This window comes from Canis aureus, chromosome 29 (genome assembly GCF_053574225.1).
Source record: "Canis aureus isolate CA01 chromosome 29, VMU_Caureus_v.1.0, whole genome shotgun sequence".
Taxonomy (NCBI): Eukaryota; Metazoa; Chordata; class Mammalia; order Carnivora; family Canidae; genus Canis; species Canis aureus.
Genome location: NC_135639.1, coordinates 15318037 through 15341908, shown reverse-complemented (window position 1 = coordinate 15341908; position 23872 = coordinate 15318037). Strand labels below are relative to the sequence as shown.

General features: G+C 32.9%; 1 protein-coding gene across 3 annotated transcripts in view; it reads left to right on the top strand.

The window, feature by feature from the left end:
* The window catches only part of ATRNL1 (attractin like 1), a 786052-nt gene that overhangs the window by 108650 nt on the left and 653530 nt on the right, over positions 1 to 23872 (top strand). For all 3 annotated transcript variants that reach the window (XM_077877514.1, XM_077877517.1, XM_077877516.1), the window contains exon 10: positions 16758 to 16912. In XM_077877514.1, the coding sequence (XP_077733640.1) occupies positions 16758 to 16912 (155 nt within the window). The remainder of the gene's footprint in view (positions 1 to 16757; positions 16913 to 23872) is intronic.

Sequence of the window (23872 nt, the reverse complement as noted above, 5' to 3'; positions counted from 1 at the left end):
TTTCATTCTGCTCTTTGTATGGCATTGTTTAATGAATGGAGATTTTTAATTTAAATACAGAAATGATCAATCTTTTATTTTTCAAAATCCTGTGGATTGTATTTTGTGTTTTGCATAAATAATACTTTCCTATCTCAATATTTTTTATTATTTCCTACCGACATTTTATAGTTTTGACTCTTTTAGTTTTTAATCCAACTGGGTGGGGATCCATTCTTTCTTTCTTTTCTTTTCTTTTTTTCTTTTTTTTTAATGTGGATATCCAATTGTCCTGGACCATACATTTTTTTTGTATATATATTTTTTTATTGGAGTTCAATTTGCCAACATATAGCATATCACCCAGTGCTCATCCGGTCAAGTGCCCCCCTCAGTGCCCATCTCCCGGTCACCCCATCCCCCCACCCACCTCCCCTTCCACTACCCGTTGTTCGTTTCCCAGAGTTAGGAGTCCCTCATGTTCTCTCACCCTCTCTGATATTTCCCACTCATTTTCTCTCCTTTCCCATTTAATCTCTTTTACTATTTTTTATATTCCCCATATGAGTGAAACCATTTAATGGTTGTCCTTCTCTGATTGACTTAGTTCACTTAGCATAATACCCTCCAGTTCCATCCCCGTTGAAGCAAATGGTGGGTATTTGTCGTTTCTAATGGCTGAGTAATATTCATATACATAGACCACATCTTCTTTATCCATTCATCTTTCTTTTTTTAAAATTAATTAATTAATTATTTATTTATTTATTTATTTATTTATTTATTTATTTATTTATGATAGTCACAGAGAGAGAGAGAGACAGAGAGACAGAGACACAGGCAGAGGGAGAAGCAGGCTCCATGCACCGGGAGCCCGATGTGGGATTCGATCCCGGGTCTCCGGGATCGCGCCCTGGGCAGAAGGCAGGCGCCAAACCGCTGCGCCACCCAGGGATCCCTCCATTCATCTTTCGATGGACACTGAGGCTCCTTCCACAGTTTGGCTATTGTGGACATTGCTGCTATAAACATTGAGGTGTAGGTGTCTCAGTTTTTCACTGCCTCTGTAATCTTTGGGGTAAATCCCCACTAGTGCAATTGCTGGGTCGTAGGGTAGCTCTATTTTTAGCTCTTTGAGGAACCTCCACACTGTTTTCCAGAGTGGCTGTACCTTTAATGGCCTGTAATACTAATAGATTTTTGTTAGAATTATTGCTAGGTGTTTTATATTTTTTATAGTTTTCTAAATGATATCTCCGCTAGTTTTCTAAGGCAGAGATAACAAATTACACAAATTTGATGCCTTAAAACAACAGAAATGTATCCTCTCATGATTCTGTAGGCTAGAAGTCAGAAAGGAAAATAAAGTGTCACATGGGCCATACTTTCTCCAAAGGCTCTGGGGAAAAATCCTTTGTTGCCTTTTAGCATCTGGTAACTGAGCAGTCCTGGGTATTCTTTGATTATAATTGCATTCATCACTCTGATGTCTGCTTCTGTCTTTCCATTGCCTTCCTCCTGTGTGTGCGTATGTGTTTTCACATGGCCCTCTTATGAGGCCACCAATCGTTGGACTTAGGGCCTGCTCTAATCTAGTGAGATCTCATTTTACTTAGCTAATGAAATCTGCAAAGATTATTTTCAAGTAAGATCTTATTCTCAAACTTGAGGTGGACGTGAGTTTTAGGGGATGCTATTCAACTAGTACATTATCTTTTTATTTCTTTTGGGACTGATATATGGAGATGTAGTTTTTTATGTTACCTTTATGTCTGATAACTTGCTGTATTTTAGTCACTTATATGTAGATATTGTTGCAGTTTTTTATAATAGATGGTCAGATTATATGCAAATAATGGTAGTTTTGTTTCTTTCTGGGTCTTACAGCTTTTTATTTTTCTCACCTTAATCATTTTAGCAACTACCTCCAGTTCAGTGTTGAATAGGAATTAAAAGTCATCCATTTTGAGTTCTGAGCTTTAACAAAATGCTTTCAGTGTTTCTTTAGTAAGAATGATATTCCCTGTGGAACATCAATATACCTCTATATACCTCTTGTTCTTAAGAAAGATCCCTTTCGGGATCCCTGGGTGGCGCAGCGGTTTGGCGCCTGCCTTTGGCCCAGGGCGCGATCCTGGAGACCCGGGATCGAATCCCACGTCGGGCTCCCGGTGCATGGAGCCTGCTTCTCCCTCTGCCTGTGTCTCTGCCTCTCTCTCTCTCTCTCTCTCTCTCTATCATAAATAAATAAAAATTAAAAAAAAAAAAAAAAAAAAAAAAAAAAAAGAAAGATCCCTTTCTCCCTGGTTTGCTAAGGGTTTATATCATGAATGGATGGATTTTATCAAAGGTATTTTTGGAGGATGATTATCTGATTTTTCTAGTAAATAATTTACTGTGAGTGCTTACTTTAATCATGTTATTTTTAACCTAATTTGAGTTAAGTCAAATATGGTTAATATTTGACTTAGTATTACTTATTAAGTTAATATGTATTACTTATTTTTTGGCTTGCTAACATTTTGATAAAATTTTTTGCATTGATATCAATATGTGAAATTTGCATGTGGTTTACTTGCATATTCTTTTTTTTTGTTTGTTTACTTGCATATTCTTATCAGCTTTTTGGTGATAAATTTATGTGGGGCTCATAAAATAGGTTGGGGACTATTCCTTTTTATACTTTGGAACAGTATGTGTAAGACTGGGAGTATTTTTTCCTGAATGTTTAATGTGATAATTTTCAATTCAAGAGTTAGAAAACAACTTTATGTGTAGAATTAAGGTGTGAAATCCAACATATGTAATGGTTATAAACCTATTTAGATGCTATATTTATTCTTAAGTAAGTTTTGATGAGATATATTTTTAGGAATTTATTCAAGAAATCAATGTCTTCTGTTAAATTGTTATAATGGTGTTCATTATGTTCTTTTAGAATCTTTAATATCAGCAGCATCATTTTTTTTAAAAGATTTTATTTATTCATGAGAGACAGAGAGGGAGTGGGAGAGAGAGAGAGAGAGAGAGAGAGGCAGAGACACAGGCAGAGGGAGAAGCAGGCTCCATGCAGGGAGCCCAATGTAGGACTTGATCCTGGGACTCCAGTATTCTGTTGTGGGCCGAAGGCACGTGCTAAACCACTGAGCCACCTAGGCATCCCAGATTCAGGTTTTTAATTTTTGGTAGAATACCAAGATGTTGTATCCTTCTGTGATTTTTTTTAAAACAATTTTTATTGACATAAAATTCATATAACAGAATTCTCCACTTTAACTTTTTTAAATGTACAATTCAGTGGTTTTTAGTATATTGATAATGTTTTGCAACCATCGTTATTATTTCCAGAATATTTCCATCATCCCAAAAGAAATCACATACCTCCCTAAACACTCTTCCTCCATCTCCTGGAAACCACTAATCTACTTTCTGACTCTAGATTTGCCTGTGGTATTATTTTAACATTTCATTTTTTATAGCCAAATAATATTTCACTATATGAATATATTACATATTGTTTATTCACTCATGAGTTGATGGACATTTCAGTCATTTTCACTTTAGTATATCAAGAACGAGGCTGCTATGAACATTTTTTTTTTTTTTTTGCTATGAACATTCTTGTAGGGGTTAACTTTATATATCGGTAAAGTGGTGATTAAAATGGTTCCAGTTTTCTCAACTGTAAAGACAGTTTTTCCTTTTTAAATTAATAAACACCTGGTTAGAGATACTTTTAGACTATGTATTTTGTTTCTTTTTTTTTTTTTTGTATTTTGTTTCTTATTAAACTTTACCTAATAGTTTTAGTATCCACTGATCATTCTTTTTTTTTTTTTCCCACTGATCATTCTTGTGAGAAAATTATTACCATGATGGCTACTGAATGGTGATATCTAGTTTTATTATTCCTTCTAATGTGCCCTGAATTTTTCTTCACTTAAATCAGTATGACTTGATAGATTTTATTTTATTCAGTATTTTATAATGAATTAATATTATTTTTTATTTTATTGCTTAATGTGTCCCACATTTGGCCACTTGAGCTCCTTCCAGCCAGGCTACTGTGTTCTTTACACATGTCCCTGTTGTTTTTTGTGCAATCCTCCACTTTCTGGCACACATACAAAAAAAAAATTCATTTTACATCTTATTCTTTCCCTGCTGGAATAAGTAATTTCCCCAAGGAACCCACATTCATTTTAGTGGAGAGTAACATTTAAAAAACCAAGATTAGGGCACTAGGTTTGTTTATTGTTTTTTTTTTGGGGGGGTGTTTATTGTTTTTTTGATGTGTTTACAGATCATTTCAGAAGATAGAGCCAGAAAATGTGCAAACATACATGTCTATATCTATTTATAGAAATATATATATCTCTGTCTCTATGTATCTGTCTGCCTAAACCTTGTCTAAGCTGCATAATGATGTAGTACAATGTCACAGGGTTTATTCTAGCCTTCCTCTCTTCCACATTTGTATATCCCTTCTGACAGTGAGAAACCTGGATCAAAAAATATCTTTGATTTCTTTCATATAGAGTTTTGTAATTTTTTTCATATAGATCTTACACATATTTTGTTAGATTTATGCCCATTTAATTTTCTTTTTTGGTGCTAATATAAATGGTGTCTTTAATTTCAAGTATTCATTGTTCATTGCTGGTATATAAGAAAGCAATTGATATTAGTTTATTAACCTTATATTCCTTAACCTTGCTATAATCACTTAGTTCCTGGAATTTTCTGCTTGATTCTTCAGAATTTTCCCTGTAGAAAATTATGTCATCTGTGAGCAAATATAGTTTTATTTATTCCTTTCCATTTTGTGTATCTTTTCTTGTCTTATTGCATTGGTTAAGACTTCCAGTACAGTGTTGAATAGAGGTGGTTACAGAATATATTTTACCTTGTTCCTCTTCTTAAAAGGAAAAACTCTAGTTTCTCACTGTTAAGTATGATTTTTGTTTTTTGTAAATTCTTTTATCAAACTGAGGAAGTTCCCTTCTATTCCTAGTTTGCTGAGAGTTTTTATCATAAATAGATGCTGGATTTTGTCAAATGATTTTTTCTGTATCTGTTGATATGATGCTATGATTCTTCTTCTCCTATTGATGTGATATATTACATCACTTGATCTTCAAATGTTTAATCAGCCTTGCATACCTGGATAAATACTATCTGCTTAATCATTAGATAAAAACTGTTTTCAGGGATCCCTGGGTGGCGCAGCGGTTTGGCGCCCGCCTTTGGCCCAGGGTGCGATCCTGGAGACCCGGGATCGAATGCCGCGTTGGACTCCCTGCATGGAGCCTGCTTCTCCCTCTGCCTGTGTCTCTGCCTCTCTCTCTCTCTCTGTGACTATGATGAATAAATAAATAAAATCTTAAAAAAAAAAAGATTTAAAAACTGTTTTCAGCTTAAGTTTCTCTCTAGTAACTGAATGTTTTTTCCTTGATCCATGTATTTCCTTTACTATTTACTAGATAGTGTTTATTTTGTAAAAAGAAATCATACACAACTATATTTTATTTTTTACTTTTTAAAAGATTTTATTTATTTGTGTGTGTGTGTGTGAGAGAGAGACAGAGAGAGAGAGAGAGAGAGAGAGATGCAGAGACGCAGGCAGAGGGAGAAGCAGGCTCCATGCAGGGAGCCCGACATGGGACTCGATCCCAGGTCTCCAGGATCAGGTCTGAGGCTGACGGTGGCGCTAAACCACTGAGCCACGTGGGCTGCCCTAGATTTTAGAAGGGAAATGTGCCATATTTTTTAAAAAAGTCAACTTGAAAGTGCTCTATATTTGTCAATGGTAAAATTTTGTATATGTATTGCTGAAGTGAGCATGATAGTGATATAATTTTGAATCTATAGGTTTCTTTGTAACCAGAAAGGCTTAGGAGAGAATGGGAGTCAAATTTCTAGATGACTCTTGTCGTTTATTATGAAAGCCTGGTATTCTTTCTTTTATAGGCATATTGAGATATAATACATATACCATAAAATCCACCCATTTAAAATATACTGTTAAATGGTTTTTAGTTTATTTACTGTGTTGTTCAATCATTGCCCCAAATTAGAACCATTTTATCCATGCAAAAGGAAACCCTATACTTCTTAGTAGTTAATCCTTATTTCCCTTCAAACCCACAGCTCTTGGTAAGCATTATTCTACTTTCTGTCTCTAAAGATTTTTCTTCAGGACTTATAAATGGATGATACAGTATGTGTTTTATTTTCTTAGTAATAGACTTCTTTAAGCATTAGTGAGAGCATGATTTCATATTGTAGCATGTATCAGCACTTAATTTATTTATTTTTTTGTTAAAATATATTCCATTGTATGGATATACCACATTTTATTTATCCATTTGTCAGTTGATGGAAATTGGAGTTGTTCCCACTTTTTTAGCTATTGTTAATACTTCTATGAACATTTGTATAGATGTTTTTGTGTAGAGGCTTGGTTTCATTGATCTTGGGTATATATCTAGGAGTGGATTGGCCAGCTCTGTAGTTACTCTACAATTTAATTTTTGAGGAACTGCCAGACTGTTTTCCATAGTGGCTGCAGCATCATTTTACATTTCCACCAGCAGTGTATGAGGATTCTAAGTTCCCCATATCCTTGTCAACACTTGTTTCTGTCCAACATTTTGATTATAGCCCCCCTAGTGGGTATGAAGTGGTATCTCATTATAGTTTTGATTTGCATTGTTATAATGGCTGATTAAATTGAGCATATTTTCATATGCTTATTGGCCATTTATATAGCTCCCTTGGAGAAATGCCTATTAGGATCCTTTGCCTATTATTTTATTTGAATTTATCTGTTTATTATTGAGTTATGAAGTCTTTATATATTTTGAGTGTAAGTCCTTTATCAATTATATGAGTTGCAGATGTTTCTGTGTGTGTGCTATTTTTCACTTAGTTTACAGTGTCCTTTGAACCTCAAAATTTTTAAATTTAAATGATGTCCAGTTTGTTATTTATTTTGTCACTTATGCTTTTGGTGTCATATCTAAGAATCTGTTGTAGATTGTATTGTAGAATATGGTCATGTTGACAGTGTTTTGTTTCCCAATCCATGAAAATGAGCTATACTTCCATTGATTCAGATCATCTTTAATTTCTTTCCTTAATATTTTTTAGTTTTCACAGCATAAGTTTTATAGTTACTTTGCTAAATTTATTCCTCAATATTTTATTCTTTTTGATACTGTGGTAAATTGATTTTTAAATTATTTTTATCTTAGGATTTTGCATTGGTAGTGTATAGAAATTCAACTGATTTCTATATATTGTTCTTTTACCCTATTGACTTACTAAACTAACTTATTATCACTTATTATTACTAATAATTTTTTGTGGATTTATTAATATTTCTATATACAAGTTCATGTCATCTGCAAATAGTTTTGGTTCTTCCTTTCTAGTCTGGATGCCTTTTATTTCATTTTCTTGCCTTTTTCCCATTCAGTAACCTGTAGTACAATGTTGAATAGAATTGGCAAGAACAGACATCTTTGTTTTGTTTCTGATCTTACGGAGAAACATTTAGTCTTTCACCATTAAGTATTATGTCAGCTGCTTTTTTTTTTGTTTGTTTTTTGTTTTTTTGCTTTTTTTTTTAAATGTCTTTTATATTAGATTTCTATGGCTGCTGTAACAAGTTACTGCACACTATGTAGCTTAAAACAATGGAAATGTATTCTGTCACAGATCTGAAGGCCAGAAATGTAATACCAAATTGTGAACAGGATCGTGCCACCTCCAGAAGTGCTTGGGAAATTACTTTCCTTTCCTCTTTCAGCTTTTGGTGGCAACCAGTATTCCTGGAGTTGTGGATGAATTGTTCCATTGTCTGCTTCCAAGTTATATTACCCGCTCCTCTTTTTTGGTGTTTTTTTTATATTTAGAAGACCTATTTGTCATTGGATTAAAGTTGGGTTTTTTATATTTAGAAGACCTATTTGTCATTGGATTAAAGTTAGAGGCATAATCCAGAATGATCTCATCTCAAGATCCTTAATTTAATTACATTTGCAAGATACTTACTCCAAATAAGGTAACATTCACAGGTTCTAGGGATTAAACATGGATTTATCTTTTGGGGTGGAGTGCCATTCGGCCTTTATCAGGTTGTGGAAGTTCCTTTCACAGGAAGTTTCCTGTTTTGTTGAGTGTTGTTAGCAAGAAGGGGTGTTGGATTTTGTCAAAAATTTCTCCTCTATCTGTTGAGATTGTCATTTAAAAAAATCTATTAACATGGTGTGTTACATTGATTTTCAGATGTTAAGCCAATTATGCATTCTTGGGATAAATTCCACTCAGTCATGGTGGAATATATCTTACTGGTTTTGGTTTGCTACTATTTTGTGCAGGATTTTTGTGTCTCTCTTCTAAAAGAACATTAGTCTGTAATTTTCTTGTGATATTGTTGGTTTAGGTATCAGACTCATAGTTTCTCATAGAATGAGGTGAATAGTGTACCATCCTATTTTATATTTTTGAAAAGTTTGTGAAGACCCTTAACTCTTATTTAAATATTTGGTAGAATTCACCAGTGAAGCCATCTGGCCTTCCTTTTTAAATATTTTTTACTTTTTAATTTGGAGGAAAGTTTAAAAATTCCTAATTCAATCTGTTTGTTGTAGGTCTATTCAGATTTTATATTTCTTCTTTTCTCAATTTTGGTAGTTTATATCTTTCTGGGACTTTGTTTATTTCATATTGTTTGTATATAGTTGTTTAGTATTGCATTATAATCTGACATTTCTGTCAGATTGGTAGTCATTTGCCTTTTTCATTCTTGATTTTATTATATTTTCTTTATTAAAAAAGATTTTATTTATGTATTTGAGATAGAGAAAGCAAGAGAGAGCAACTATGAGCTGGGGCAGGGGTTGGGCAGAGGGAGAGGGAGAGGGAGAAGCAGGCACCCCATTGAGCAGAGAGCCTGAGGAGGGCTTGATCCCAGGACCCTGGGAGCATGACCTGAGCTGAAGGCAGATGCTTAACTGACTGAGCCATCCAGGCACCTCTCATTCTTCATTTTAGTAGTTTGAGTTTTCTCTTTCTTTTTATTCTTGCACAGTATACCTAAGGGTTTGTCAGGATTTTCTTTTTTTTTTTTTTTTTTGTCTTTTAAAAGAAAGAACTTCCAGCTGCATTCATTTTCTTTATTGTGTTTTTCAGTCTATTTTATAGTATTTTGTGTTTTAATTTTCAAAATCTTTTTGCTATAGGCTTGGTTTGCCCTTTTGTCCAGTCTCTTACAGTGGAGGTTTTTAAGTTATGGAATTTTATTTTTTTCTTTAAATATATGTGTCTACAAATAAGATATCTCTCTAAAATACTACTTTTGGTGTATTCCATGTTTGTCTTGTCTGCATTTTTATTCATCTCAAAGTATTTTCTAAAATGCTTGGGATTTTTTCTTTGACCCATTTATTATTTTGAAGTTTTTGTTTCATTTCCACATATATGTGATTTTCCCAAATAACCTTCTTTTTGTTTTAATTATTTTAATTCCAGTATAGTTACCACAGTGTTATATTAGCCTCAGGTGTACAGTATAGTATTCAACAATTCCACAAGCACCTTATGCTCATCATGACAAATGAACTGCTTAATCCCTATCATGTATTTTTTTAAAGATTTTATTTATTTATTCATGAGTGATGCAGAGAGAGAGGCAGAGACATAGGCAGAGCCTGAAGTGGGACTCGATCCCGGGATCACGCCCGGTGCCAAAGGCAGAAGCTCAACCACTGACCCACCCTGGCATCCCCCTATCATGTATTTAATCGATTAAACATCCCCTCACACCTTCCCCTCTGATAACCAACAATTTGTTCTCTATATTTAAGAGTCTTTTTCTTGGTTTGTCTCTTTCTCTCTCCCTTTTTGTTCCTTTGTTTGTTTTATTTTTTAAATTCCACATATGAATGAAATCATATGGTATTTGTTTTTCTCTGACTCACTTATTTCACTTAGCATTGTATTCTGTAGCTCCATCAAAGTCATTGCAAATGGCAAGATTTCATTATTTTTTATGGCTGAATAATATTCCATTGTGTATATATACATAACATCTTTATCCATCTATCGATGGACACTTGAGCTGCTTCCATAATTTGGCTATTGTATCCCAAATGATTTCTATTACTTATTTCTAATATCACTCCATTGTGGTCATAGAGCATGCGTTGTATGCCTAAATTTATTTAGTCTTATTTTATGCCCTAGCATTTGGTCATTCCTAGAGAATGTTACATATACACTTACAAAGATTTTGTATATTGGTAATGTTGGCTACCAAGTTCTCCATATATCTGTAGGGTCTAGTTGGTTTGTGGTATTATTCAGGTGTTGTATTTCCTTGTTTATCATATAGTTCAATCCATTTTTGAAAATGATTAGTGAAATTTGCTACTGTTATTGATTTGTCTATTTCTCTCTTGTACTCTGTCCATTTTTGCCTCATTTTTAGGAGGTTCTGTTGTAAAGTCATGTATGTTTATAATTGCCATATCTTCCTGATGGACTGATCGTTTTATCAGTTTTATCCTTTTAAGAAATATCACTGTTGAAGTCTAGGAACATTTTTGTTTTAATGTCTGTTTTGTTTGATGTTATTATAGTTCCTCCAGCTTTCTAATGTTTATTATCTATATAGTATCTTTTAAAAATCCATTTTCTTGGGTAGCCCCAGTGGCTTAGCGGTTTAGCGCCATTGTTGGCCAGGTTTGTGATCCTGGAGACCCGGGATTGAGTCCCACGTCCGGCTCCTTGCACGGAGCCTGCTTCCCCGTCTGCCTGTGTCTCTGCCTCTCTCTCTGTGTCTCTCATGAGTAAATAAATAAAATCTTAAAAAAAATCATTTTTCTTTAATCCTTTTTTAAAATTTGTACCTTTCAAATCTAAAGTATGTCTCCTGGAGAGAGCATCTAGTTGGTACTTTTTTTTTTTTTTAATCCTGTCTCACAGTCTCTGCCTTTTATTTGTATATTTAATAGTTTTAATTTAATGTTATTTTTGATGTAGTTGAATTTGTCTGCCATTTTATTTTTTAAATATCTCATTTGTTACTCTAGATAATACTTTTTGTTACTCTTTTTTATAGCTCTGTTTGCATTAATTAAATATTTTCTAGTGTAACATTTTAATTCTTTAATAGTTTTTTAAAAAATATAATCATTTTAGTTACTTCTTTAGTGTTGATTTTAGGGCTTATCATATATACCTTATCAGAATATACATCAGACTCACCCTAACTTAATTCCAGTAAAATATAAAAATGTTCCTCTTACAGAACTCTCTTCCCTTTTTTAAAATCTTTTTTGTGGTATTACAGTTATATATAGAATATCTATATTTGTTCCAAAAATCAATAATATATTGTTATTATACTAACTTTATATGATTTTTTCTTTCAAAGAACAGAGGAAAGAAGAACAAATATATATTTCTTATATAAACTTATTATTGAATATTTTTGTGTACTTATTTTTCATTTGTTCCTCTTGATTTGCATTACTATTTGGTATCAACGTCTTCAGTCTGTTACTTTGTGCTGTTATTGTTCAATATATTACATTTCTATGTTATAGGTCCAACAATACAATTATATATGTGTTGTTTTATAATAATTGTTTTTCAAATGTATTAGGAAAAGAAGAAGAAATATGCATTCATACTTTTATAATTACATAATTGTCTTTTCGAGCACTCTGGATTGAAATAACTGATCTAAGATAGAAGAACTTCCTTTAATATCTTGTAAAGCAGATCTTCTACCAACAAATTTTAATTTTTATTCATGTGCTAATTGTCTTTATTTGGTTTATTTTTGAGAGATTTATAAATATGAGATTCTTGGTTGACCATTTTTTTCAGATTTCTTGAGGTAAAATTGACAGATGAAAATTGTGTATATTTAAGGTATACATGTGATTTTTGATACACATACACATTGGAAAATAATCACCATCATCATCATTTTACATAGTTCCCATTTTTTTGGTGTGTATGGTGAGATTGCTTATGATGCACTGCTTAGCCAATAAATTTAAAGTATACAGTACAGTCTTATTGACTGTAGTAACCGTGCTGTACATTAGATCTCCAGAGCTTATTTATCTTGCACAACTGAAACTTTGTATGCTTTGACCTACATCTCTCCATTTCCCCCATTCTCAGCTCTTGCAAACACCATTTTGCTCTCTTCTCTTTTGAGTTTACTTTTTTAGATTTCACATAAAAGTCAAATCATACAGTATTTGTCTCTCTGTGTCTGGCTTATTTCACTTAGGATAATTTTCTCCAGATTCATCTATTTTGTTGTCAATGGCAGAATTTCCTGCTTTTAAAAAGCTGAATAATACTATATATATTTATATTTATATTGCATTTTTAAAAATTCATTCATCTATTGATGGACACAGGTTTGTTTCCGTCTTGGCTACTATGAGTAATGCTTCAGTGAACATGAGAATGAAGATATATTTTTGAGATAATGATTTCATTCCTTTGGACATATACCCAAGAAGTGAGATTGCTTAATAATATGATAGCTCTTAGTAGTTCTATTTTTAATTTTTTTTGGAGGCTCGAAACTGTAATTGATTATATCAATTTACTTTCCCACCAGCAGTGTAAAAAAGGTTCGTTTTACTCCACTTCCTTAGCAACACTTGTTATTTCTTGTCTTTTCCATTATAGCTATTCTAACAGGTATGAAGTGACATCTCATTTTGGTTTTATTTGTATTTCCTTGATGATTATGGGTGTTGAGTACTTTTTCATTATCTGATGGCAATCTGTATGTCTTTGTAAAAATATCTATTTATATCCTCTGTCCATTGTTTAATTGGATTATTCTTTTTTATTGAGATATATGAGTTTTTATATAATTTGGATATTATATTTTCTCCATTCTGCAAAGCCAGGTCCAGTGCTGAGGGCCTCCCACTTTTTTTCCCTTGGGCAGTGCCTGAAGTGTTCAAGGTTATGCTTTTTCTACAAAAAAACAGAGTTGACCCAGCTATCTGTGTGTGCTCATGAACCATCTGCAGAAGCTCAAGTGTGCTACATGGGGGAGAGGGATTTATGGATTGCTTGGGGCATATTTGTGCTATTTGGGGTAAGTCTGCAGGTGGTGTATCCTATGAAGTTCATAGGTAGGCCTCTTGGTGGAGTTCACGAGGTGGTTGGTGGAATTGTTTGTTGGGTTCTGTGCCTCATTTGCTGTGAGCACCCTTTTTCTTCCTCTTCCAATCTTTTCATCATTCTGGATGGGGTAAGAAAGAAGTGGTCCTCTTGGGCATAATCCTACTTGGCTGTGGAAGCCAGATACGTATTATGCTCCCACTTCCCCCTTGGGAGTAATTGTAGGTTGAAGGGGTTTCTCTTGGGAATAAGCTGTGTTGCCTTGGGGAAGAGGTGATGTGGTAATATGATATTGTTCTTCTTACCCTCCTCAGTCGTCCTATTCTTAGAATTTTTGCTTCAAGTGATACTGAGACTTCTGGGCTCCCACACAGTTACTCCTATCTCTTCATAGTTGATAAAATCTGTTTTTGTGGGAGGATGAGGTCAGAAAACTCTTCTTCCACCTCATATCTCAGTCTCTGAGACCTCCATCTCAGTATTTTGACATTTTTTTTTTCATTCAGCACTTTGCATATGTCATTCCACTGCCATTTGGCCTTTATGGTTTCTAATGTGAAGTCTGCTGTTTGTCCTATTGGGGTTCTCTTGTATACAAGCAAAAAAAAAATCATCTTCCTCTTGCTGCTTTTGAGATTTTCTCTTTCTCCATAGTCTTCAGCATTTTTACTATTTTATGTCTGAGTGTGGTTCTTCCTGTATTTTTTCCTATTTGGAGTTCGTTGAGCTATTTGGATGTGTATATTAATATTTTTCATCAAATTTAGGAAGTTATAAGACATATTTGGAAAACTTTTTACTTCTTTCTCCTCTGCATTAATATTCTTAGTAAATGTATGTAGTTGTTAATAATGTTCCACATTTCTTATATGCTCTGTTCATTTTCTTTTCTTAATCTTCAGATAGCAGAATCTCTATTTTTCTATCTTCTACTTTTATTTTTTTCCTTCTGCTTGCTGAAATTTACCATTGGGCTTCCTTTGTAAATTTAAAAATTTTTATTATTATACTTTTGAACTCTGGGTTTTCTTTTTTTTGGTGACTTCTGTATCTTTTATTGTATATTTGATAAAACTGTCATGTTTTCCTTTACTTTTTTAAACCTGTGTTTTTTAAGGCTGAACATATTTATAATAGCGGCTTTGAAGTCTTTTTTGCTTCATCTGACATCTGTGGTCTCTCAAAGGCAATTCTGTTGCCTGCTTTTCCCCCTGTCTATAGGTTACTCAATCCTAGTTCATGGCATGCCATAATTTGCATGCATTTTGTTGCCTGCACTGGACAATTTAGATAACATATTGTAGCAACTCTGGATCCTGCTTTTTCCTCCTTTTCTGGAATTTTTATAATATTATTTATTTAGCGACTTCGCTGAACTGTGTTAGTGAAGTCTTTTTCTTCCTCCAGTGGATCCTCTGGTGTTGCTCCTCAAAGGAAGCAGCCTGGAGATGCACTGAATCACCCCTAGATGACAGTAGTGTTAGCCGGGCTTTCTGAATTTTTCCTCTGACCTCCCTGGTAAACTGTCTGACTCTATTACAACCATCTGCTGGCAACAACTAACTGCTGACTGACTGTCTGTTATTCTCAACCATGATCTGGGTCATAAATTGCTCCTTATTGTACTTGAATTTAATCTCAACCCTTTTTCAGGGGCAGTCTTTGGCCAATCTTAGAGATTCTGACCCTCATAGGGCTTTTATTAGCTGTCTTTCCCCCTGCTTTTCTCTGGCAAATTTCTATGTTTTAGCTGAATGTTCTCATGGAGTTGCCAACTGTCTCTTAATTGCTTACAAAGAAATCTCCATTATTTTTGAGAGTGCCCTTAAGGCTTAAAGTTTCCTACTTTCTGTTACAAATAAACTCAGTTCCCTTGGAAGATCTATGGCACTTCCTTTTTTCTTAGCTTGCCTCTCCCTGGTGTGGGATAGGATGAGAGTCTGTGCTAGTACCTTGGAATTGTAAGTGGGGTTAGTAGTTCCTCTTGGAGTGATACTACTGTGCAGGGTAATAGATGGGGATGGTGGCCTTTGCTCTTCCCAGCTTGCATGGAACTCCTTTCCTATGACTGATGTGGGTGAAAATTTGTTGGCCCTCTTAGCCTGTGAGACCTGGTGTATAGCTTGCACCCTATAAATGGGGGCTAGGAAGAGGATGAACATTTAGACCTCTCATGCTTTCTCCTCGAATAGAGTTTCTGTCACTCAGACCTGGGGGCCATGAGAAAAGTTGGCTGTCTGCTATTCCTGGTTAGATATCAGTGGTCTGGACTAGGAGCTGAGGAATGAAGGAGCTCTCTGTTCTTAGCTCTACCCACTGGGGGTTGAACTTCTGTCTTGCCAAACTGGTTGTGTATTTATGTGGTGACGGGGGATACTGATATGGGGAAGGATTGGAGTAGATAATGGGTCAGATATCATGGACGACTCTGTTCTTACTGAAATTTAGTAGATATTCTTGAGTAAATATTTATTTGTTATTGCTCTTACTAATTTTTTCTGAGAACTTAAATGTCTTTTTCTTGGTAATTTTTACCAATTATAGTTCTCTCCTTATAGATAGTTTTTGGAATTCCCTATATTGACATTCTGGAAGTCAGCTCCACATTCTTTAAGCATTAATTTCTATAGTGTTTTGAGATATATACTATATATGCCTTACTTTCCTGTATTTACTAGATTTACATTCTGATTCATTTTTAGTACCAGTGCTTTATTTAGAATACTTATGAAATATTGATTCATATTGTCATGCAGTTTATTATATGTCAGTACATTAAGGTAAAATACAATTATGAGCATATATTTATAGTACTTTCTCTCAGTTAAATTTTAATTAAAAGAACATTTATATTAATTTAATGTTTCTCAAAACTGCATTGTGATTTTATGCAATATGGATCTATCAAAATAATCTTAAGCAAAAGAACGTACATGCAAATTAATACAAGCTATATAATTCTATTTTAAAAGTACAATGACAGCAATACAAATAGAACAAACAATCCTAAAGTTGATAAGGAACCACAAAAGAATCAGAACAGTGGTGTTCTTTTTTTTAAAAAAAAAATCTCCATACTGTTTACTTAGTTATATTCATCTTGTGAAAAATCCATTGAATTTTAGACTTATGTGCACTTTTGTGTATGTTATATTTAAATAAAAACAAAAAGTGTAATATGGGATCCATATGAATTATTAGTTTTGCTGAACTGAATACAGTTCAGTAAATTTATTATATTCAATAACTTTTTATTTGCTTTGGTATTTAAAACTGGTGGTACCTCATCCTCTAGTTTTAAGGATACTTGTTTCCTATTTTATAGATGAAATAAAAGTTCAAAATATAAATTATTATAAAATCATGAACAATTATGTTTAATATTGTGTTTCTCAAAGCATTTTAAGATACTGTGAATCTCAAAATATTTTACAAATATTGAAACTTAGAGGCCATTTATGAGTTGTTAAAATAAAGCATGTTATTTTCACAATTCGAAGGAAAATTCTATAAGCGAGTTAGACCCTTTTTATATATATATATATATATAAAATCAGGGAGGTCTTTTTATCCTTTGTAATACATTTTTAAATTTTATCCTGTAGGACTATTTTGAAAGAAAGTGGGTTTGCCAGATACCTTCATTCAGCTGTTCTTATCAATGGAGCTATGCTTATTTTTGGAGGAAATACCCATAATGACACTTCCTTGAGTAACGGTGCAAAATGTTTTTCTGCCGATTTCCTGGCATATGACATAGGTATGTATCTGTTAGGATTGTACAAAGTAGGAAATATCAGAAATTTGTCATTTAGAGATTCTCAAATACATTAATCAACAGCATGTGTATATGTCATTTTAGAGATAAATTCAGTGACAGATTATGAATGGAATTCTAATTTCAGCACAGTAGTAGCATAGGGTCAAGAGAACAGACATTCTAGGTTTGAACGTCCTTTTTGAAGGCTGTTGTATATTGTATCCCTACGTGAGTAATTTATCAGTCTATTGTATTGACTGTTGCCATATTGGTTTTGATAACATGTAGATATGGAGCACTGTCAAATTATGTAAATTATAAATAGTGGGAATGCAACCATTTTAGTGTTAGTGGGTATGAGCAAAGATGTATTTATTTATTTATTTATTGAAGATTTTATTTATTCATGAGAAGCACAGAGAGAGAGAGAGAGAGAGGCAGAGACACAGGAAGAGGGAGAAGCAGGCTCCATGCAGGGAGCCCGATGTGGGACTGTCTCCAGGATCATGCCCTGGGCGGAAGGCGGCACTAAACCACTGAGCCACCCGGGCTGCCCCAAATTTGCATTTAAATTAAACATACAGATACAGTTACTTGGTGTAGGAAGATGATAGAAGTAAAGAAAGGAGAATAAAGACAGTAGAGCTAAAGTAAGATTTGGAGATAAAATAGAACCCAGAATGTATCTAGGAATGGAGGTAACTGAATAAGAATATTTTCCAGAGAACCAGAAATACAGTACATTTATACAGTTTGCTTAATTTCAATTATGCTATCTATATTTCTATCAATTTTTAAATATTAAATGATTGTATTTTTTTAAATACTAAATTTAGCATCCCAGTGGACCATTGTAGTGAAAATATTTCTTCTCTTCGTATCGTTTTATAGATCAAGCCTACTCGATCTCTAAAATATATTTAGCAGTAGTTCAGAGAGCTTTTAATTGATGGTGCAAAGTAATATGCCAATTTTAACCTATTAAGAAAATTTCTGATAAATAAAAATAAAAGAAATCAAAGAGTAATACATTTAATAGATTTGAGAGGTATGCTTTGGCTCTTAAACATCAAAAAGGCGCCTAGTCTACTTTGAAGAATTATTTCAAGTGGTGACATATAAAGAAAATTATGCCTATTAATAAGAACTTTGATTTTTATACTGCTGTACATTTGGAAGGAAATTCCTGGTAATAAAATCAAACATACTAAAAAAAATTAAGCATATTTTTTGACTCTAAACAGTATCTGTCTGTGGTTAATCATTAAAAAATAATAATCCACTGCCTTTAGAAATTTTAGATACTAAATAAGTCTTTATCTTTTTGGACTAATAATTTGAAGTGATAACTCATTTTCAAAATTGGATTGTCTCGGCTTTTAGAAGGCTTATAAATTAGTGCTAAGATCATGAAAAATGGATTAAATGATGTACTGAATCTAGGCTCCCATTTTATGATCTGTCATTGCCAGGCCGGGGCTGTCAACATCTGTCATTTGACCGTGATGATGAGACAGTAAGGTTATTTCTCTGGAAGTAGATGAAGGGATTTTATTTTGTTTTGTCTTGTTTTTCACTTCTGAATAAAAATAGAAAAGTGTAGAATTTGTTTTTATTGTTAAAAACCTAAGGGAGGTTTTGAACTTTTTCAGAAGATTCTTCAAGGAGTTTCACCTATTATTTGTACTTTAATGGAGAAATTAATGTTGAACTATTTTGCAGCTGACATATTGGGAAATTATTTTTATTCTTTCCATATTGTTCAAGATTATTATATTTTGGAGTTTATCAAAAAAGCTCATGTAGCTGAAAAATATTAGAGGTGTTAGTTTGAGAGAAAGAGATCAGATTATCATTATTCTAATTACTCTTTGCTGAGTGTTTCCAAAAATTAGATAGTATGCTAAAGGCTTTATATATAGTATCTTAACTTTTCTTATAATTTTGTAACAACGTGTTAATAAACTCCTTTCCAGAATAGTAAGCCCAAAACCATATAGGCAGTAAGTGGTACATCTAGCTTTTGTAACTCCTAAAACTTGTGATAATCTTTTTGCTTGAGTACCACATGCTGCTGTTTATTTGGGTCCATTGTATGTTCTTATTTTTTTTTATGTTCTTAATTTTGACAATACATTTTCAGACACTTATGTTTATTAATATTCCTTAATGCTGTGGAAAGATAGAAGCAAATATCTGTTTTATTTTTTTAAGCAAATTGTTCGATGGGAGAAAGAATAACATTTCAAACAGTTTTACATTTCAACATAACATTAACAATTAACAATATTAACAAAAACGTAAAGCAACTATGCAATTTAACATAGGATAAAAGTGTTCTGTTTTATCTCATTTGATTATTTTTGTGTAGTTCCTAATAAAGTTCTCCCCCCAAATTTGTTTTTATTTTTTTGGGTTTGTGGTATCAAATGTTGGAATATTTTCCTGGGAAAAGTATTTTTTTATATTTCAGAAATGTCTTCCAAAATAATTGTTTTCTTTATGGAGTATATTTTTTGGGAATAAAATACAACCATTGCATAATGAACCAACTTAAAAATAGATGTGTTTTGAAAAAGGTCATCTTGCTAATTTTTGTCTAGTATACTACCCTTGGACTTTTATGGCATATTTAACTGGAGTGCACCTGAGGAGTTAGCTGGTTGCTTTGTGTTTTACGATGTTTAAATAAACAAGAATATTTGCTCCAATACTAATTTTTCATTGCTCTAAAAAGTACAATTTCAATCTTAATGCCATAGTAAATTTTACATAGTGAATATTGTTAATCTTTGAGTATATAACCTTGCTTTCACAGTTCTCATTGTTATATTATAGATGATAGATGTGGAAGGCACATACCTGTGATTTTTTTAACATGACTGTACCTTGGCATCCACCTTGAAGATTGTAGGGAAAAAACTTAGATCTGTATAATCTGATTTTCTTAGATTATCACTGGGCACCTATATTTTAAAAAAGTAACTCAAGTGCAATTGGTAATAGACTCAGGGCTAGTGAATGAGACTCAGTCAACCATAACATAAAGAATGATATATTACTTAATGTTCTTGTCTGTAAATCTAGCTTGAAATCAGATAACTTATTTTTTTTTCTTATTGCTAGTGGTATTTTTATTGCTTTCAGAAAGCTACCATGACACTTCATTCAAGATTAAAATAATCCTTGTGGTAAAGATGTAATTACATCTTTCTGTTAAATATGTAATGGAAAAACATGCATGTTGATCTCATGTTGTTAGACATTTATACTTTCAAACTATTTGGCTGTGCACAGTACACATTGTCATAAAAGTCATTTTTCTAGGGTTTGAAGGAAAAAAGGTATCAGATGGTTTGTTTGTTTTTCACATCTCTAAAGTGTCACTAGGTGATTGAGGATTTCTACATTTACAAGTGAGAGATTGTCATGAATTGAAACATACCTTGGGATCAAACTGAATTTTCAGACTGTATTTCAGAATCATCAAATGAAGAGGGATTACAAGAATTTTTGGTGGGCCTAACATAGAATTATGATGCTTTTAATTATAAATGGTAGTTTTTACTCTTTAATAAGAAAATTTACCTAGCGGTTAAGAGGATGTGTAGAATTCTGAGCAATGTGGTTAAGACAGAACAAAACAGAGGATCATAAAGGAAGAGAGGAAAAAATAAAACAAGACAAAATCAGGGAGACAAACCAAAAGAGACTGAGGAAACAAACAGGGTCACTGGAGGGGTGGCGGGTAAGGGGGTGGGGTTAACTCTGTGATGACCAGTAAAGAGGTCATGTGATGTAATGAGCACTGGGTATTATATAAGATTCACTGACCTCTACCTCTGAAACCAATAGTATGTTATATGTTAATAAATTGAATTTAAATAAAAATTTAAAAAAGAGGATGTATAGAATTCTGAACAAGATGAAGAATAACTCAGAGATAGAATGATCATATTTTTTCTTCAAGAAGATAATAGAAACAAGAAAATATGATTTTCTGATTACTTCAGAATAGAGTAAGGAGTAGGATTTATATTAGAAATACATCTTGCAGAAAGCAGATATATTGAAACTAAAGCTGAAATTTCAAATCAGATCAAAATAATGAGTTTAAAAAATTTGTTGTATTTTTTCAAGATTTATTTATTTGAGAGAGTCAAGCAGAGGGAAGGGTAGAGGGAGAGAATCTCATGCAGACTTCTGGCTAAGCGCAGTGCCCCACATGAGGCTTTACCCCAGGACCCTGAGATCATGACCTGAGCCAAAATCGAGTCGGACTCTTAACCGACTGAGCCACCTAGGCACCCCTATTTTATTTTTTTTAAGTGAGCTCTACATCCATTGTGGAGCTTGAACTCAGAACTCTGAGATCAAGAGTTGTGTGGTCTACCAAGTGAGCAAGCCAGTGCTCTAATAATCTAAGAGTTTTTAAAATAAATTTCTTGAGCATGACAGTTTACTTATGATGTTAATTTCTTGGTAGGTGATTATTTAAAAAAAAACTCAGGATAAAACTTAAAAGTAATTTTATATTTGCAGAAGTAGTACTATTTTAATTGGTAATATGTAATAGTATGTATAGTTAACCACACTGTTAAAACACAGTGAAGTTGTAGTTCACTATACCCTTTAAAATCACTTGACTAGTTTATGAAGCATGGCATGCATGTTTTTGTACACCCCTGGGGAGTGTGTGTGTGTATATGTATAATGGATACAATTTTATAAGGTATATAATTTCATTAAAAATCATTTTAAAATGAAAACATCTAATTATTTAATTTTTTAAAAAGATTTTATTTATTTATTCATGAAAGACACACACACAGAGACAGAAAATAGGGAGAGGGAGAAGCAGTCTCCCTATAGGGAGCCTGATGTGAGACTTGATCCCAGGATTCTCGAATCAGGACCTGAACTGAAGGCAGATGCTCAACCACTGAACCACCAGGTGTCTCTAATTATTTAATTTTTTGAACACTCCAGTGAAATTATAAGAATTCCAACCTACTTGAGCTTCATGTTTATAATTATTTTCATTTTCTGGAGGACATTTTATTCCTTTCTTTGTTAATATTTCCCTATGCTCTTAGTTGAGTTCTTAGGGTTATTCCTTGGTGAAAGCAGCACCCCTTGCCTGATCACTTGAAAGAACTGTTTGTTTCTCTTTGTCGTCAGAAAAACTCTTGAAATTATTCTCACATTTTTTTCACTGCATTTAGCCAAGAACTGTTTTTAGCTTGACTCTGTTTTTTTGCTTAAGGATTCTTTTCTTTCTATAATACTATTATATAGAAGAAATAGTAACTTCTTCCTTTTTAAAAAAGAGGCCAATAAGTAAAGGAAAAAACGACCTTTCATTTTGAGAAAAGAGAGAACTAATATTTGTTAAATGTTTCCTGTGGTTCTTGGCACTTAACATGTTCTTTATGATGTAATGTTCATAACCTCTAATAACACCTATATAGTACATATTATGATATTCATTAATAGGAGAAGAAACTGATTTAGCATGGTTAAACCCAAAGTCACGTAGGTCATGAGATGGTATATTCAGAATTTGAAGCCAAGCCTAAGTTCAAATTTCTTTTGATTCTACCATTATGCTATGATAATGATTTTTCCCTTTAACAGGAAGAAATTTGAATGGTCTTTAATTGTGGAATGGATGTATAATATTTGGTAATGTGGCAAGACACTCAAGAAAATAAATTTTATTAGCAGAGTTAATCAAATTTTTATGGTATATTTGAATTTTATTGTGTCTCTCCTCTCCCACAAATTAACCAGAAAATACTGATCTCAAGACAGAAAATCAAGGAGAAAGAAAAGAATAGTGAACAGTAAATCTCTCTTTCTCTTAACATATCTATTAGCATTTGGAGACATTGTTTTGAATGTAAAAATTACTGAATACAGATTCTTGTAATAAAATATAAAACTGAAAGAAAGTTTTCAAATGTCTTAACAAAATGTCTTCCCCAGGGGAAGAAGGCAGAGGAAAGCAGTCGTGAATATAGAATCAAAACTTTAAAATAAATCATTAGCAAATAGAACTCAACAATGTTTCAAAAGTATAATAAATTATGCCCAAGTTGAGGTTATTCTAGGAATTGATGTATGATTTATTATCAAGGAATCCTTAAATATCATTTTTACATCAGGACTATGTACAGAAGCCAACAGGAAATAACATTGTATGTTAAAACTATGAAATAATTTCAGTTAAGATTGAGAGTTGAATAGTGATATACATTTTTCCTGGTAGGGAGTAAGAAACTAAATAAATACTTGTTGAATGAATGCCAAGGGACAAAATCCTGAGTAGGGCTGTGGTGAGATAACCTAGGAGAAATGTGCAGCATTTACAGTATTAGGAGAAGGTTTGATCTAATGGGGGAAAAAACCCAATGAAGCACCATCACTTAAGGGGCAGATCGAAAAACATTTTGGCAACATCCAAAAATTTGGTTTTCTGTTATAAAATATACAAATCATTAATAGAAGTTTTTCTTTATATTCAATCTAGTTTTAAGTCTTATATATACAATCTGTGTTCTTTTTCATAATATGAATACTGACTGACTTCTGAACTGGCATTTCAATTGGATTATTAAAAATCTTTAAAATATGTTTTGAAGTAGTACAGATACTTTCATGAAAAATATGAATACTTAGAGAAAAATAAGTCAGTGAGTATGCATTTTCCACCTGTACTATTTTATGCATCATTGATAAATTAAACCAGTCTCTAAATTTCAGCATAAATTCTTAATGTAATTATGTGGCTCTTCATAGCGACATAGTTCTGGCAGCACAGTATTCTGACTGTTGAAATTTGAGTTTGAGAGAATGATAACTTTATTTTTTTGATCTTATGTATATTGAGTGTGCAGTTGGTAAATTAATATTTAGTACCTTTCAGTGTAAGTTTTTTAAAAATCTATATTTCAGAGA